The 18,271-nt window shown below is 34.8% G+C and overlaps 1 protein-coding gene across 3 annotated transcripts in view; it reads right to left on the bottom strand.

Annotated features, from left to right (window-relative positions):
• LOC126037756 (ATP-dependent translocase ABCB1-like) overlaps window positions 1-18,271 on the bottom strand; it is a 62,381-nt gene that overhangs the window by 17,392 nt on the left and 26,718 nt on the right. For all 3 annotated transcript variants that reach the window (XR_007505804.1, XM_049798482.1, XM_049798481.1), the window contains 13 exons: window positions 17,563-17,687; window positions 16,623-16,794; window positions 14,879-14,992; window positions 13,849-13,959; window positions 11,033-11,158; window positions 10,642-10,845; window positions 10,081-10,251; window positions 7,526-7,687; window positions 5,758-5,937; window positions 4,806-4,952; window positions 4,375-4,479; window positions 2,354-2,431; window positions 824-907 (listed from right to left, as the gene is read on the bottom strand). Coding sequence is in view for 2 of the 3 variants with exons in the window: in XM_049798482.1 (XP_049654439.1) it covers window positions 824-907; window positions 2,354-2,431; window positions 4,375-4,479; window positions 4,806-4,952; window positions 5,758-5,937; window positions 7,526-7,687; window positions 10,081-10,251; window positions 10,642-10,845; window positions 11,033-11,158; window positions 13,849-13,959; window positions 14,879-14,992; window positions 16,623-16,794; window positions 17,563-17,687 (1,779 nt within the window). In the remaining variant the exon portion in view is untranslated. The remainder of the gene's footprint in view (window positions 1-823; window positions 908-2,353; window positions 2,432-4,374; window positions 4,480-4,805; window positions 4,953-5,757; window positions 5,938-7,525; window positions 7,688-10,080; window positions 10,252-10,641; window positions 10,846-11,032; window positions 11,159-13,848; window positions 13,960-14,878; window positions 14,993-16,622; window positions 16,795-17,562; window positions 17,688-18,271) is intronic.

Genomic DNA, 18,271 nt, shown 5'->3' with positions numbered 1-18,271 from the left:
TTGTAAAAAATTATCTAGACCACATTTAATTCTTCTCTCCCCATATTCAGATTATTTAAATTTGCACTGCAATTTCTAAATTCTGCTCTTGAAGCTGAACAGACTTTAACCATATAATGTATTTATATTTACAACTAAACATTAAAATCTGTCATATTTTGTAGATCATGCAGCTAGCTTTATAAGTCATCACACAGAGCCCAATGAAGAAGAAAAATAAATGTTTAGCTTCTACTATGGAAATAAAGCCAAAGATACTAAAGAACTCCTCAGTTCAGAAAAAAAAGAACATAACTCCATGTGGCAGTAAAAATTTACTTAAGCATCCATGAATAATTACATTTAGTGCTCTTTAGCCTAATATTACAGGCCCCTGAAAGTCTACAAATTACTTCTAAAGAATCTCCAAAAAGTAACAAGGAAAATGAAGTCTATTGTTAGTATTTTTAATTTTTTTCATATAACGAATCTGTACAATCAAAAAATTAGTAGGAGGTCATAAACTGAACAAATTTAGATGCATATGTCTAGGTAAATAAGATACCTCTAAACAGACTTCTTAGATAAAGAGATTCCCAATGAGTTTGTTTAATAAAGAAGATCACAATACAGCACAATAGTAAATTTTAAAAAAAGGTTTTACTTGGAAATTATTTTGTAAACATATATTACCATCATTGTTACAAAACACATCAGTGCATTCTATACCAGCTATCGTTTTATAGTGAATTTTAGTTGTTAAGGTCAAGACTGTTATCCAGCCAGTCAAACCCAAGCAGCAACTTTACGACATACAAAAAATTCCAAAACAAATTTTACTTACTCCTTTCACTTGTGAGGCATCATTAGCAAGTCTTGTAGTTAATGCTCCAGTGCTATTTTTAGAATTATCAAACCAGCCCATGTCCTGCAAGAAGAAACATTTTTCTTAGGACTAATTTTGGGACATTTCATATAAACCACAAAGTAAAACTGAGGTCTACCTAATATAACTGGGTTCAGTGTCAGAAGACTGTGTATGTGGCAGTGCATCAGTTCTGTGTATTTAATTAAGTCTAATTCCTTCATTGCACAATGAATAGTTTTAGAAAAAAGTGTACACTTGTGGATGATCTGGTGTGTATGCTGTCACTGCTGAGAAGGAAGGAGAGCAGCCTGGGGGATTCCCAAACTCAAAATTTACTCTCCCCCACTGCTGCTGAAACTGCATCTCCTTGGACGAGATGACTCTTCAGTCACAATCCTTCACAATTGCAAAGCTGTTTGGGGATGAATTAAGTGTAAAGCATTTTCAAGGTAAAAACTCCCAATTCATTGCTTTGTTTCTTCCTACCTTGAAGAGGCTAATTTGGAAGCTATGAAACAACAACAAAAAAACCAAACCACAAAACAAACTGGTCCATCTCGTCAAAGTCTATTGTTTGGGTCAGGTACACAGTTTATAAACTATTCACCATGTAACCAAATATCTGATTTAATCTTTCATGTGTAATATGCATTGAATGGTGATGTAGTACAGGCATTTGTGACCTCAAGACTCAATTGTGAGATTGCTCTTTCATTAGGTTTTTAGTGAGGTTGATCTATAATTCATAGTTTTTCAGACAACAGCTTTCTGTCTGCATTGCAAATAGTCATGTTCACATGAATCAAATTCTGTGTCCACATGTAGCTTTATGTGCAAGACATAAACCCCCAGAAATATTAAATTGTATATTTGAAAATTTAAAATACTGATCCTGAAACCATGCAAGATTAAGGCCAATTTAGATAACTACATGAATTACTTAAAAACACTATGAAATATTTATATTTTAATTCTCTGAAAGTGGCTTTAGATTTAAGAATACAATCTCACTATTATATTAACGAACAACAATTACAGATTTGGGAACTCTTTGAAAGAGAACTTCAAGCATAAATAAAAACATATCTGTACATATTACTATTTAAATCAGACATTTGAAGTAAGAGTTACAATGTAAGCTGCGTTGCATTGCATTTCTTTAGGGGAGAAAGGGCACCAAGAAAGAAAAGCAGGCAAATGAACGTGTAATGGGATACTGCTGGTGCACGTCAACTTGTCAGGCCATAGTAACTTGGCTGTAAATCTAAGTCCTTGCCAGGAGTACATATAAAGCTCTTGTACTTGCATTGATTTAAGACTCTCCCTCTAAGGATACTTTGCTTAACCACATGTAACTAACCAAATTGGTTTCTAGACTGATTTAAAGAACCTTCTCTGTAGACAAGTCATAATATGATAGAATAATGCAAAATACAGTTATTTTATTATATCTATACAATTAATTATTTTTAAAACCCTGGAAATCAAAATATTTATCATCTTTACCTGTCTAAGCATTGCTTTAAATGCCATGAATCGAAGCCTCATTGTAAGAATTTCTCCAGCTTTGCCAAATGTGAAACCCTATTTGAGAAAAGGTACAATGCTTAGCATACTATTACATTGTTTCTGTCTATTCGATAAATATTTTAGATACATTGTCTCTACAATGTCAAAGTACAAAATATTGCAGTCCTGATTGCACAAAACAAATGTAAGAACAGGTTTAATATTCATAAATTCTAGTAGGTTCACAGTACAGACATTCAACTCAAAAAAATATATAGAGCATAGCAATATTTCCCAGCATTGCTTCACCAGCATGCTTCAAGGAAAAGCTCACTAATCAATCCTTTGACTTCATTTTTATCTAAGTTGACCTAACTCAGATTTAAACAAGTAGCTTTTAGGCCATTCATTTGAGGTTAAAGACTTCATAAGGCAATCTGGATTCATTGAAGTCAAATGCGAATTTTCCATTGACTCCAATGGAATTAAGATTTCTTCCCTGGGATCTTAACACAACCTGAGATAGCTATCAGCAGTAATACGTAAGTGATGTTTTATAATGAATTAAACATATTTTTGGCCAGATATATGATTCAATTTAACAAGATACAGAAAGGAATATGCTGGTTAAAATTTTGGGAAGATACAGTCTTCCTACATTTTAATATGACATCAGTGTTTATAATTAGCTTTTTTAGCTCACTACCACCTTTATGTGATTAAAAATATGAATTGTTTGGAATCTACATTTGTGAAATTGAATACTCTTAAAATACAAACCACAGATGCAACTGTACTATGTGACACGAAGGAAAATTATTATGGTATATTCCAATTAGCAAATATTTCTCAGTTAACTTTGATCATTATCTTTGCTGTGCTCCTACACTGTCAGTAGATTTGCACAAGTACGTGACTGATTTAGAAAAAAGCACAAAAGAACATCAGAGAATGGGCACTATATGAAGAGATTATAAGGATGTTTTAATTTTTTTTTCATTCTCACTAATTTGGGCGTGTTACATCTCAATGAGTTCTTCCCACTCATATTTAAAACATTATATGAATATTCATAAATTGAGCAAACCTGTCATAGCCATCTACAACTCAGTCTTCTATACTCAAAGCCTTCTTGCATGCACAGGCAACAAGATAATTCCATAAATAAACCAGGAGGTTTTATCAAGAGACTGTTTATGCTGCTGTCCCAAGTGCACCTTATTATTTTGCTGTGTAGGCTCATTTAATGGATAAAACTACACAAATATATTTAGAAATTATAAACCAGACCATATATGAAAATATTTAAATGCCAAAGTTGGCATCTGAATGATTACCTCCCCCCCTCCTTTTTATTTTTTTTACTGAGGCAATCTTGTAGCAGTTAGATACATATAAGTATTAAGGTAAAGCTAAAATACTTTTTCTTTAAAAGTTGAGAGGGCTGTAGAGATCAGTGAGAGCAGGGGGTGAGGTTCAACCATTAGTATTTAAGCAGGAGGAACTGCATATCAGCATGATGGGTATCACTTGATGAACTGGGCCTAGGAATTGTTGTGGGGGCTCACATAAGAATGGGGAAGAGGTTAGGGGAGTAAAAAATTGGAGAGCTAAGGTAGGAGATCAGTAGATTTGCAATTACTGACAGATTCAAATAGGAAGGCTTCAGTGTGAGAAGTAAGTGGTATAGCGTAAAGGCTGGAGCAGTTGGCTGTTAGGTGGCAATGGAAAAAAGAGAGAGAATCCAGAGTTTCATGCTGAGATGTGTTTGACTGGTGAGGAAAAGGGGAAGTTCTGAACTTGAGAGGTCAGAATAGGTTGGCAGGTCTCTAACACGTGAGAAGCTCTAGGTCAAAAAAGGTTCAATTCAGCACAAGGCACATCTAGAACCAGAAATGTGGGTTCTGGTTTGAGTTGGAGAAGTGTATTAAGAAGATACAACTTTTTAGTATATTACAGATCTGGTTTCTTTAAAACATGATGAACAATTATAATAAAGCTAAAACAATAAAACATACCTGAAAAAAGAAAGTAAAAAAGGAAATGATCCCAAGTACTAAAAACAGCACTGAATATAAGTTGCTCTTTTCTCTTAAAATGGTCTTGTCAGTTTCTGAAAAAATCTGTAAAACAATATTTAAAACAATATATTTTTAATCAACTAATAATCTAAAATACTCTCCATCTTTTTCAATAACTATGTTTGCTAGTCATTTGTATTCATATAAAATTCAAGCATATGTTACATAGGATTATAGGTGTAACAAGCAAATTTCAGGCTGTAATAAGATTTTGAGGATTTCGTAAATTTCATATAATTTTTCAGTTTTTTGTAGTAGTGCTTCATCCACTCCTCAGCTTCATTATGTAGTGATTTTTTAAGACCTGGTTTTATTAGATATAAATTTTGTGGGCTTTATAGTTCTTTGCATATTTTATTCAAACTTACCCCTATAATTTCTGAAAATATGATTGAAAATGCAGGTTGTAAAGCTCCATTGATAATTGCACATACAGTTCCAGCTACAAAGTATGGCCATTCAGTTTTGTTCAACTTCATAATTTTCAGAAATGAAGCTGGAGGTAATTCTTCATCCTAAAAAAAATGGGAATTCTGTTAGTACAAACATGTATGTATTTGGAGAAATATGGTGAATAAGAGAGATTAATAGTCAATTTCCTACTCCCTGAGTCTACTCAGGGGAAGTAAAAATGTATGCTTTTTAATAACATTTCTTTTTATTATTTTACTACAAGGAAGAAAGAGCTGTTAAAATATATCTACAGCTCTTGTCATCATATTTTAGTTTATCTATATAATTTTAATTTATCAATACTCTTGGAATTGGTATTGGTCAATGGTGACTGAACTATTCATTTTGGGCATATTGCTGTGTGTAATCCATGACTAGATTAATTCAAGTAAATGTTCATTAAGCACTTTATAACAGCAAAGTATTTGCTGCAAATATGAATGCAGTCATATTTGTTGTAGGATTCTTTTGTAAGGTTTGTTGTAAGAGTTGTATGTTGGGCTGAATGTTCTGTTTCTCATGCAAAAATGAATGTTTAACCTGTATAGACTATGTAGGTATGGTATGCAAATATATGTAAGTATAGTTCTTTTATAGCACACTGATTTCCAAGAATAAACTCATTCTTGTTACAGATTTTTAAAGTCCCATTTTATTTGTATAATCATTCATGGTGAGAATAACAAAACAAGTTATGAATACTATCAGTCAAAGGCTATTTAGAATTGGAAAATTCTCATGTTTTTTTCACCCCTATCAAATGCCTCCTTCTTCTTGTACCTTTCTGAAGCAGGAGAATGAATTTAATTTTAGCATACTTTGTGGAAAGGAATCAAAGTTCACTAACAGCTGTGCAAAGATACTTACAGGTGAACTTGTTTTCTCATCAGGATCATCATTTTGTGCTCCTGGCTTTTTCATGCTTCTCCGAGTTGATTGTCTTCTCAATCCTTTTGTTAAGGATTCTTCAAATTCTGGTTCAGATTCACTTTTTTTGTCACTGAGTACATTCTCATCTTCTGATGATGGAACTTCAGCTTCTATTGCCTAAAAGAGGCAAGAGCATGATGCTAAGATTAGTTATGCATGTATTACTTTGGAATTCCAAAATTATGAGGTAATCAAAGTAAAAGCAACTTTGATTGTTTCAGTGGAAAGAGATATGGGGAAAAAAATGTAATGCTATAAAGAAGATATGAAAATCTGTGTTATATATCTGGGCAGATCTCTATCTTCAGAGCTTCATTCATATATGAGTATCTCACCTCTCAAGAAAATACTTATACTAAGTGGAAGGCAGGGGTACGGAAGTAGCTGCTCTTTTTTGATGAATTAACTCCTAACAGAGTTTTAAACTGAGTGTAAACCATTTGCACTTATCTTGGGATCTTTTTGAATGAGTTCTTAGTGGATACACGGTTTATTCATGAAGTGAGAAAAAATTACTCCTCTTTAGTGCAGAACACTTAAGAATTCTTGACTTTAAATGTAATAAGGAAGATCAGGACAGAACAGGTCAAAAAGAGATTTTGACCAAAAAATCTGAACAGTCTGGAAAAGAGTCCTTCTTTTGGTGGTAGTTTTGCCAGTCTCTTTGACAGAATAAATAAACGTCTACCCACCACTGAGATATTTAATAGCAACTGGATTCAAAGTTGCCTTCAACTTGTATTTCTTTTTTTCTGGAAAGATTTTATTTCTTACCGCTTTTTGTGCTACTAATAAAAATAAATTCTTTTGCTTTCTTTCAATTTTATGTTATTTTCTGTTATTTTTTATTTTCTTTCCATTTTATATTTTCTAATATGTCCCATTATCACATTTGCTTGAATACAAAGCTACTTTCAAACTAAGGTGACCAGATGCATTCTCTTAGTTATTTTATGAAGAAATATTTTAATTGGCCTAGTTTGCTCTCTTCAGTCTGACATACTGAGATAGCAGCTTCAGTTTCTTTAATGAGCATGGTGGTTATGTGGTAAAACACCAGTGACACAGAAGGCTACAGTGAAACTCAGCTATAATCTAGCTATCGCATGGGATATTGGGAAGTATCAAAGTATTTTGTTCTTCACTTCATAACTAATACTTTTCTGATATTTATATTAATTTCCAATCTCTTTTTTTCTGGCTGGATAACTTTAATTGTGTGCATATTTTTGCAGTCAGCATAGCTGGATTATTTTTCTTTTTCTCCTATTGCTCCACAGTTGTTTTTTCTTTAGAAAGAAATTCAATATGAAGGATTATAAATAAACAGCTTAAAATGTGCATAATCTATTCCTCCAGTATCAGCTACTGTATTTTACCTTTTATCATAGGCTAAGAGCAAGCAATGGAATAGCAGACTACTGTAGTCAGCTGCTCTACATTAACTGCATAAAAGGAAAACATAAAATAATCTTTTAAGTTTAAATCCCTAGAAGATTAAAAATGTACTATCCTGGGTTTAAATAGATTTGATATCAAAACTAGCTGTATTCTCTCTCAAATTACTGCTCCCCTTTCAAAGTACATTTTTTTTTGCTGTAACAAAATGTACTGCAGAATTCCCCATACTTCTGATAGTATACAATAACTTTGGCCATGGAATACAGAAAAGAAAATGAGGCAACAGCTAGCAAGAAAAAAGTACCTGCATGTTAACAAGTTTGTAGTATAGTCCCTTTCTCTCAAGCAATTTAAAATGATTCCCTTGTTCTGTGATAACTCCACCTTCAAACACAGCTATAAGATCTGCATTTCGGACTGTTGACAGTCGATGAGCTACTACAACCGTTGTGCGTCCTTCCCTTGCCTAGAAATAACAATATTTAGTATGAGTATTTCTAAGTATATTCAAAAACTGTTCATCTTCATATTAGAGTTGAATAAGACCAAAGGGAAACATTAAAATGGTTCACAGAAAAACATAGCTTTCAAAAAAAAATTAAGAAACAGATTTCAACGAGGACCTTAAAACAGAAATATAATCTTTAGTTTGAAAATTAATATTAGAGACAATCTTTCACTGTGGCACATAAACCCATCGAATTTTGATCACAAATATCTGAACAAAATTCTCAATATTTAATATTTTAGCATGTTACAATGTAAAAAAAACTTAAAATTTAAAAAATGCTAAGATTTTTATATTTAAGCCCATAGTTGTTCACTTAATCCTTAAAATCTGTGAAGGTTAGTTTATACTCAGAAGCATTAGAAAATATTTCACACTGACATTTAAAAAAAAATCAGGGTTTTAAGCTCTAAGTCATTGTTGACTCAGGTAGCTTCACTGAAAATAAAATTCTCTACAATTTCACGTGAAATACATTTCAACTAACTACCTGTCTTTGGTTATTTATAAACCTAACATATATGATGTATCAAGTGTCATGGCTTGCCATTTTAATTACCAGACCGTATTAAAATGATCAAGCAATATTTAGTTTAAATAATCAAAGTAATGATCCCAAGCAGTGGAATTTTGTTGGAACCTGGATGGAGTTCATCTTCAGTCATGTCCCTCAAGGGCCCATACTGGGACAAATACTATTTAATATCTTCATCATTGATGTAGATAAATGGGATTGAGTGCACACTCAGCAAGTTTGCGGATGACACTAAGCTGAGTGGTACAGTTGATTTGCTGGAAGGAAGAACAGCATCCAGGTGGACCTTGACAAGCTGGAGGAGTGGGCCCATGTGAACCTCATGAAGTTCAACATGGCCAAGTGCAAGGCCCTGCACCTGGGTCAGGGCAATCCTCTATATCTATACAGACTGGGGGATGGATGTATTGAGAGCAGCCATGCAGAGAAGGGCTTGGGAATACTGAAATTGGACATGAGCTGACAATGTGCACTCGCAGCCCAGAAAGCCAACTGTATCCTGGGCTGCATAAAAAGAAGCATGACCAGCAGGTCAAGGGAGGTGATTCTGCCCCTCTACTCTGTCTGGTGAGACCCCACCGGGAGTACTGCATTCAGCTCTGGAGTCCCTGGTACAAAAAAGACATGGACCTGTTGGAGCTGGTCCAGAGGAGGGTCACATAAAGGATCAAAGGACTGAAAGACCTCTCCTATGAAGAAAGCCTGAGAGAGTTGGGATTGTTCAGCCTGGAGAAGTGAAGGTTCTGGGGAGATATTATTGTCACCTTTCAGTATACAAATGGGGCTTCTAACATAGGCAGAGAGAGACTTTTTACCAGGGCCTGTAGTGACAGGGCAAGATACAGTGTTTATAAATAAAAGAGGGTAGATTTAGATTGGATATAAGAAGACATTTTTTACAATAAGGGTGGTGACATACTGGAACAGGTTACCCAGAGAAGCTGTGGATTCTCCATCATTGGAAGTGTTCAAAATCAGGTTGAACAGTGCTTTGAGCAACCTGATCTAGTGAAAGATGGCCCTGCAGAGAGGTTCGACTAGATGATCTTTAAAGGTCCCTTCCAACCCAAACCATTTTATGAGTCCCTAGGTCTTCTGCAAAGGTTTGTGAGGATCCAAATTTATAAGATAATGTGACCAAGAAAGGCTAGACAAATAACTTCTCTATTAAATGTATTTCCATTAATAATTCTCCTCAAACTGTCTTTCTCTATCCAACAGCAGTGGGAAGCATTACAGTACTCCAGCAGAATCTGACTAAATTCAGAATACCATCTGGGGGTACAGCCCCAGTACCAATCTAGAGACTCCTGAGTTGTACCAGGGATCAGCTGTCCCTTAGTGAGACAGCTCTACATTAAGAACAAAACAAGAACCTAGAAGTATTCATGTTAACTGAAGCAAATGTTTCCTTGGAGTGTTTCCTGTGAAGTCACTGCTATGATCATTTATGACATGCTGGTAGCACTTACCTGGTCTGCCAGTCTTGAACACAAGTTAATTAAGTAGGTGACTGACAACAATATGCATGTCAGTAAGACAGAAAATTGCAGGGGATGGTGTTTACACCAAAAAAATGTTGATTTAAGCTTCATAATGCAGAAAATATAATTCCATCTTCTCACTTGAAACAAGATTCCTCTCTGTAATACCTACAGGATCTCAAAAATTCTCTGTACAGAGAATATTTGCCAAATTGAAGTTTACCATTTGTGTTTTAAGGGTCTCTATTTTTTGCAGGTCTTTCAACAAATGTCTGGAAAAAAAGTAAATATTAGGCTCCTGCTTACCTATTTCATTTTAGAACACTACTGACCTTGTCCAGTGCTGCCTGCACAACTGATTCACTCTCAGTATCCAAAGCTGACGTTGCCTCATCAAGCAGAAGAATTTTAGGATTGCGAACCAGTGCTCGGGCAATTGCTATTCTTTGCTTCTGACCTCCACTCAGCTGTGCCCCTCTTTCTCCAACCACGGTTTCAAACTTCTACAAGACAACCACACACATTTCCAAAACACTCAGTGGCACAGTTCTTTCACCAAAGAAAGGCAGTGTAAAGAAAAGGCATGTCGGTATCAGTAGACCCAGCAGCATCTTCTTCCTCTAAAACTCTACAGGATAAACAGCCACTTGGATATACCTGCCTAATTGTTTTTGTCCCTGGAATTCTAATAGTTCTCCAAATGCTCTCCAATTCATGACCTAAAGATTGAAAATTAACTTTATTCTCAAAAGTTATGAGGAAGGTCTGCATAGCTCTGCTTATTCATAGCTCCAGGGATAGCTTCCTCTGCTTACAAGAATCCCTTCTAAGGAACTCTTTGGCACAAGAAGGTTTAGGAGAAGTTATTTCAGCAGGACAGCTGGTTTGCTTACATTGGGTAGCTTCATGATGAAGTCATAAGCATTTGCTTCCTTGGTAGCTTTTTCAATCTCTTCCATGGTGATGTCCTCATGGCCATAACGAATGTTTTCTGCAATGCTAGTAGCAAATAACACGGGCTCCTGATTCACCACACCAATAATCTCCCGCAGATATCTTACATTTAAGGTCTTAATATCCTGCCCGTCAATGGTAACCTAAATGAAAGGAAGCAGACAACAACTGTTTACTAAGTGTTTTGGTCAAGAAACCTCTCTCCCCAGGCTGGCACTTGCCTCTTTAGGGGAGACTTTATCGTGTCATTGGAACAAGGGCCGTGAGGCCAGAACCAGACTTCCAACAACTGTGGCACACAGAGCAGTCATCTTACTTGAGGTATCTTACCATGCCTTCCTTGGGATCATAAAATCTCTGGATGAGCTGAACAGTTGTACTTTTCCCACAGCCACTGCCACCAACCAGGGCCACTGTCTGGCCACAGCTAACCTTGAGGTTCAAGCCCTTCAGTATCTGCACATATAAGAAGGGTAACCAAAAACATAACTATGTAAAAATGTCAGTGTAAATTTGAAGAAACTCTAAAGACTACAATAAAATACCCTTCATATGTATAGCAGATCTGGTACAAAGTAAAATTTATAAACATGTGAGTTCAAATTTTGGATAACTAATGACTTCAGCTTAATTTTCTTCATATTTACATCACAGTTGGTCCAATACCAATGTATTATACAACACACTTCACAATTACCCGTATCATGAACCAGTTCATATGACAAAATAATAACAATATGATTACTACCTGTAACTAAAATATAATATAGAAAAAATATGATGCAATATTTCTGTATTATGTTGCCTCACCTTTTTCTTTAATGCATCATGCAAACTACAGAAAAACTATTATACAGTAAAAGTCACAGTTCAAAGTGACAGAATATACTCTACATTGTTTTGGAGGGAAAGTCATTTTAATAACCTTGAAGTATCCTTAATTTTTCCCCTTTTGATTGGAATTGCTGGTGGGGCTTCTTTACAATGGTGACATTTCATTGTACAATATATAACATTTTTGTACTAGTCAGCATACAATATAGCATTTCACAACCATGGAAGATACAAAGTTTTGCCTTCCTTGAGTCTCTTAAAAAGGGTAATTATAGCTCTTTGGTGCCATGTAATTGCTTCTTCATTTTATTTTCAAGAATACAACCTGTATTGGGTTGTGTAGTGGGGCTGGAGAACAGACGCACAGTTAGCACATCCATGCCATGTATATTTAATTTTGCCCACCTTTCTTCTTCACCTGCTCACCTGAGTAGTAAGAAGATACAACAATAGGAAAAAAGGAATAAAGTGTGTTTGTTTCTACTTTACACTATAAAAGGTGTACAGGAGTCTGTACAGCTTTCATGACTTTGTACAACTTCTGTGGTTAGAAATGTATACTGAAATGAAGAACAGCATATTTTTTGCTAATTACTCTTCTGGAAGGACTAGGCTACAATGAACTATGCATACCTGAATGTCACCATCTTCATCATGGCTAAGTGCATTTTTCCATTATAAATATACAACCGTGAACTGATACATTCTGATACTCTCCCAATGTACTTCCCAATACCTTGCAGCCCTGTGTCCTTTTCACGGTCTCTTTCTTCCTAAATTTCTACCCTCAGCACTACTGCTGCCTCTTCACCCTTAGTACTGATATTTGTGTGCTTTACAAGTAAATTATATCTCACTGTTTAGGAACAAGAGACATAGACAAATCATAACTTCTAGTATGTCTTATTTTGCTGTAACATTTTTAGATTGAAACAAGAAGTCCAACATAAGTGATAACAATTGAAAATTTATGAAGCAGCCTTATTTAATCTTTTAATCTTCTTGTCATAATGCTGTAGATCATTTAGTCTATAGACCTTGTATAATACAAATCTAGTGTAAATAAAGTAGCAAATACAATTTGATATAAAACCTGTGGACTACCACTGATTTCAGTGGACTATTGATCAGAAACTTTTTCCTATACCAAAATAAAATCCATAATTAAATCCATTTAGGCTGTTTCTAACAACTTAAAGCAAACAGAGAAGAGACAGTAAGGACAGCAAATAAATCAGTCTAGTGAGATAAGAAGTAACTTGCAGTCTTCACACCTGTCAGTTACTTTGCTGCACTTAATCCTGTTGAAAAGAAGAGTTAACTTGAAAGTCATGTAGATTAAACTTATGCAGAAATTAACTACCCTGAGTTATCTGACCTCCTTATTTTTCTCTTTACTGAAATGTATGAAATACTATATTTTTGGTGGAGCCTTAACTTCCTATAATTATTATCTCTAAAACCATGGGGGAGAAATCTCTAGTTGTATCATACCTGTATAAACTTATAAAATAATCCACTGAGATCAATAGTTGTCTTTTCTTTTATATTTCTATATGAAGAAAAATCAAGCACATTCACTTCATTCACTTTCTTGACAGAAGGTAAAGCCAAGATATTTATGAGTAAAAATGGTTTAAAAAGAAAGCTCTGTGTCTTTCCTTTCTGCCTATCAAAAGTAAGAAAGATCCCTTTATCAAGCTCAGTGATTCTCCTTCAACATAGGGAAGGAAATAGTTACATAGCACAAAAACACTCTTCATGAAAATACTTTCAGAAATCACTCAAATACCTTCCACCTCCACTGCATTAAGACCCTGGATTTATGACAGTGCTTTAAAAAGCAAACTTTTTTCTCTGACTAGACAGAAAAACACAGATTCTGATCTCTATTCCGTATATAACAGGTCCTTGCTGGATCTCCTTTCTTTAACTCGTTGAGATATAGTCTTAACAGAGCTGCATTGTAAGTACTTTTGAAACCCACTATCTCATTATTATTACTACTATATACAAACACTTGGGTTAGATGCATAAATTTAGATTCTGATAGCAATAAATCTTTACGTTTTATTGCATAACCACACTGACTATAGATTTAGACAGAAAATTATTCAGAAAACTTAACACGTTTAGCTAAGGTGTAAATAATTTTAGCTAAAATTACTGTGATGTCAAGGTAGTTTTATATAAATTAGAGAATCAACTTGGAATTGTTATATTGTCAACAAAATTTTATTTATGAGACATTTTTCCCTAACAAATGATCCACATGTTTAACTGTAATATGTGTAAAGTTACATTTACAGTACCTCAACATCTGGTCTGGATGGATAATTGAAGTAAACATTTCGGAATTCCAGGTTCCCCTTAATGTGGTCTGGTTTGTAACCTGTCTCTGAATAACTGTCAATTTGAGGTTCCTGTGCAAAATAAAATAAATAAATAGAACCAAACACAAACATATCATATTTCCTAATGATTTTTTTCATAAAAAGGTCCTAGAGCGCACCATTATTCTGCAGAGATATTAAATGTAATTTTAAAGTAATTTAAGCAAGATTTCTGAAACATGTAAATTGCATGCTGTCTTGCTGCTTCATTACTACATTGATGATCTGCTCATGCAAGAATACTTTTATAATTTCTCCATTTAAGCTTTTGTGTGAGTTTAGTACGTTGTCTTTAAGACTGTACCCACAGGTAGCCACAATTTGAGGTTCATTTTACTGCCTGATGATTAACCTGAACAAATCATCTCTAATGAGCTGTTCGTACACTGTTCGTTTATAGCTTTGCCCTTTCTGCTGAAACAATTTGTGTGAGAAAGAACCAATCCCCTGACCATTAAGCAGAAACAGAGTTCTTAACTATCACAGGTTTTATTTCCATCCAGGGTGGGTCTAGAACTTGAAGCGTGTCTTAACAATAATCCAGAACATGCAATTGCCTTTCATAGAGCTTCATTAGCTAGTAAAATCACAGCTTCCCTGATTTCAGACTCTCTTGGCAATTGAAGTACACAACGAGGTTACTAGGTTGTGTTTTATTGATTTGCTGACACTCACGCTACTAGTGACGTGCCTTTCATGATAAAAACATTAGAGAATACCTCCAACACCAAGTGATCAGAGATCCAGCACTTTTACCTTTGAAGGAAGGACTAATAACTCCAGAAGACAAAGAGGAACTGACTAATAATTACACATTCTATCTGCTTTTATGTTTGTATTTCTGCTTATTTTACAAACTGTTATTTACTTTTACTAACTTCATAGTACCTGTACTTTAAAAAGAAGGGTGTCTCAGTTTTGAAATGAGAGTGAGGGCAAAGATACTCACATTGTCTATGATATTAAAGATTGTATAGGCAGCTCCTCTTGCACTAGCAAATGCCTCTATGCTTGGAGCAGTCTGTCCAATGCTGAAAGCTCCAATCAATACAGAGAAAAAGACCTGAAAGAAATGTTTAAGTGACATATATAAATTCTTATTCAAGCAGACAATTACATTTATTTATTTATTTACATTAGATATCTTTGGGTCAGGAGCTTCTATGCCTGTTAACAGAAGGTTAAGGAATCTAGAATTAAAGAAAAAATTAGGGGGTCTCTCTTAAACAGAGAATAACATTAAGAAAGGGGCTTTTTAAGACTCAGCTGAGAACTGAGTTCCTGCACAATGTGAATGTTGCAAACATATTGATAAGAAGTAAAAAGGGACAGAGACCTGCAAAATCTATGCAAAAAAATGTACAATTACACTTGATGTCTCAGGATTTATTGTACTAATTCATTCTTTGGCAAAAGATGTTCCAAAGACCAGAAAGTATATTGCATATCTTCCAATGGAACAAAGACAGATATGCAAAGCACTCTCATTCTGCTTTCAAAGTGACAGCGAAACAGAAGTACACAAATCCAACTTCTCTATCACAAAGTAATATAGGGTTCCTCTGCTGGAATGAAGGAGAGTGAGTGCAAGCAAACAAGAAAAAACAGAAAAAGAAAAAAATTACTATTTTCTCAGGGAATCATAGTTTATTGTTTTCAGCTAGTATCAAGACAAAAGTAGTAAAACCACAGTGATCATAATAACAGCCATAGTAGGTCAGAACAAAGGTCCATCACACCCATCATCTTTTCTCCAACAGTGGTCTTTCACAGATGTGATACTTAAGTCAACACCCTCCCATCCATGTTATAACACCATTCCAATGAACTACAACATAGATAACAGAAATTGAAAATACTTTGAACTCAAAAAATTACACACAAGAGCATGAACCTCACTGAGATGTTCTGTATGCCAGCCTGCCTTTAAAAATAAAATAGGTAGGTTCAAAAGAGCCAGTGACACATATCAGAGCCATTTTTTCGCAAACTTCAGTGATTCATAAATAAAACAAAACAGGTAGTTTAGAAAATATGTGGTCTCCTGGCTGGGTTTCATCACAGTTAACAAAGTTATTCTTCTTACCAAGTTTGTTTGATATCTCACACAAAATTAGAATGGTTGCTACATCCAAAGAATTTAAGTTATGAGTTATGCTTTCTTCCTTTGGTTAGATGGTGACATATTTCCTAGTCACAAGTGTATTTTTCTCACCCTCGATTTCTAAAAATACTGAGAAGTGATTCCAAGCTCTTATGGTGCAAAATATAAGAAAAGTATCAATAAAATTATCTACTTAGACAACACACCAGCTAAAATAAAAGTATTTTCTTCTGTATCCTGAAGATATATTCAGCCCAACAAATCTGAAAACAAAAAGCAACTAGGAAGGCTACTATACTTCACTTTTCGATATAACTGTTTCTATATCAGTCTGATCTCATGAAATTCAGAAAAGATGTAGAAACAGCTGAAAATAATGTATCTTTTATTTGGCTTGATGTGGATTTTGAGATGCTATAGAAACAACATGTAGACTTTTGTGGTGAGAATCTTTTTGTTAAGAAGTGATGCTATTTTGCCGATTTTGGGACATAATTATTATTAAACTCAAATAAGTTCCAAATATACACTTTAATGTATTTTCTTTAGTATTTCTCACTATTCTTGGGAATTTACTATTAATACTTACTGTAAGAACATTGCCAATAGTGTAATCATCAGTTAAGACCAAGGTAGTTCCATACCAGAAGGCCAGTGCATATGATGCATATATCAATAAGAAAGCAGCACCCATAGAAATATTAGCTGTAATAGCCTTTTTTATTCCAATCCGTTTGGCATCTTCTAAATTTTTATGGTATCTGAAAGAAAGAAGTTCAAAATAGCCTCAGACTTGTACTGTGGCACACAGCACCAAAAAGTCTGTGGATGAATTAGAAAAAGAACACTCATAAAGTACAACAAGATACATAAAATACATAACCCTAAGACTGTACAAAGGTAAGCCTGGTAGGCAGGCACAGAGACTTAAAGGTAACTCCTACAAAGGCCATCAGCCAACCTGGTATATAGGAAAAAAAAGGACATTGCAGTTCAGGGACTGGCATTCAAGTTCCTCACATAACCTGCAGGTCAGTGAACTTTGACTGCGAACCATTCGTGACAGGTTTTGAGATTATGATTGTTAGCTTAAGATAAAAGGTGAAAATATATCACAAGAATGATGTTTGACAGTATAGTGGAAATAGAGGTATTGTTTATGAGTACCTTCACAACTACTGAGTAATCAGATAATGAAGGATACCATCATCTGCTCTCATGGCAGGGGCTTTTTTTTTTTTGTCTAAACCTCTCATGCTATGAAGTTTAAAGCAGTTTTTACACTTTCTACAGTAGAGACAATATATCAACTTACTTTGTCCTTTTCTAGAAAAATAACTAATTGTCTTTCAACATGCAGTAAAACTTATAATAGCCTTAAAACAGACAATTTGGCATTACCTAAAAATGCAGGAAGCACAAGACTTACTTGTTTTGACAAACTTTCAACAGCAAAGATACAAGGAAATTTCAAACCATCTGAAGCAAGTACTTTAAAATTAGCTGATGAAAGCAAACATTGTTCTTACCTTTTAATTTCTTTTTCCTGTCCTCCAAAAGCTATTACAGTACGGATTGCTGCCAGAACTTCCTCTGCAACAGCACCTGCTTTTGCATATGCAGCTTGTTCTTTGTCAGTGAAAGCAGAGAGAACCTAGTGCAGAATCAAATATTTTGGCTTAAGAAAAACAGAATGAGCTCAAGCACTTCATGGCTTTTATCACAGTTACTTACTTCCAATATGAAGCCTTTTGATTATATTATGTATGAGTGCAGAATGTTCAATATCAAAATCCTTAAGTATATTATGAATTCAATCAAATAATTCAACATTACCCATTCTCAACAGCTAAGGGCTGGATTTTCCACTTTGCTTTCACCCAGTGCAGGAGATGAGATGACTACTCATACTGAGCTGGTGTGGTTCTGCCCAGGCAGATCTCCTCAGCTCATTCTCATCTCTGGCTACATTTGCCACAGGGCTCTATAGCTTACATTTATTTGCCACAGTTCATGAAGACTCTTATGCAGTAGACATATGTAGCACATGCTTCTCTACTCCTACGTTTTCCACAATATACTCACTAAAGACAGAGAAGGCTTATATGATCTTTGAAATGTGAGGCAAATAAAATCCCATAACAATCCAAAGGCTTCCAGACTACAAATGTAAGTCACTCGAATCCTATGGTAATTTAGTACTTCTCTCACCTAAGTCTGTCTAAAATTTCTTAACAA

This window comes from Accipiter gentilis, chromosome 4 (genome assembly GCF_929443795.1).
Source record: "Accipiter gentilis chromosome 4, bAccGen1.1, whole genome shotgun sequence".
NCBI classification, from domain to species: domain Eukaryota; kingdom Metazoa; phylum Chordata; class Aves; order Accipitriformes; family Accipitridae; genus Astur; species Astur gentilis.
This window is presented reverse-complemented; position numbering and strand designations above follow the sequence as displayed.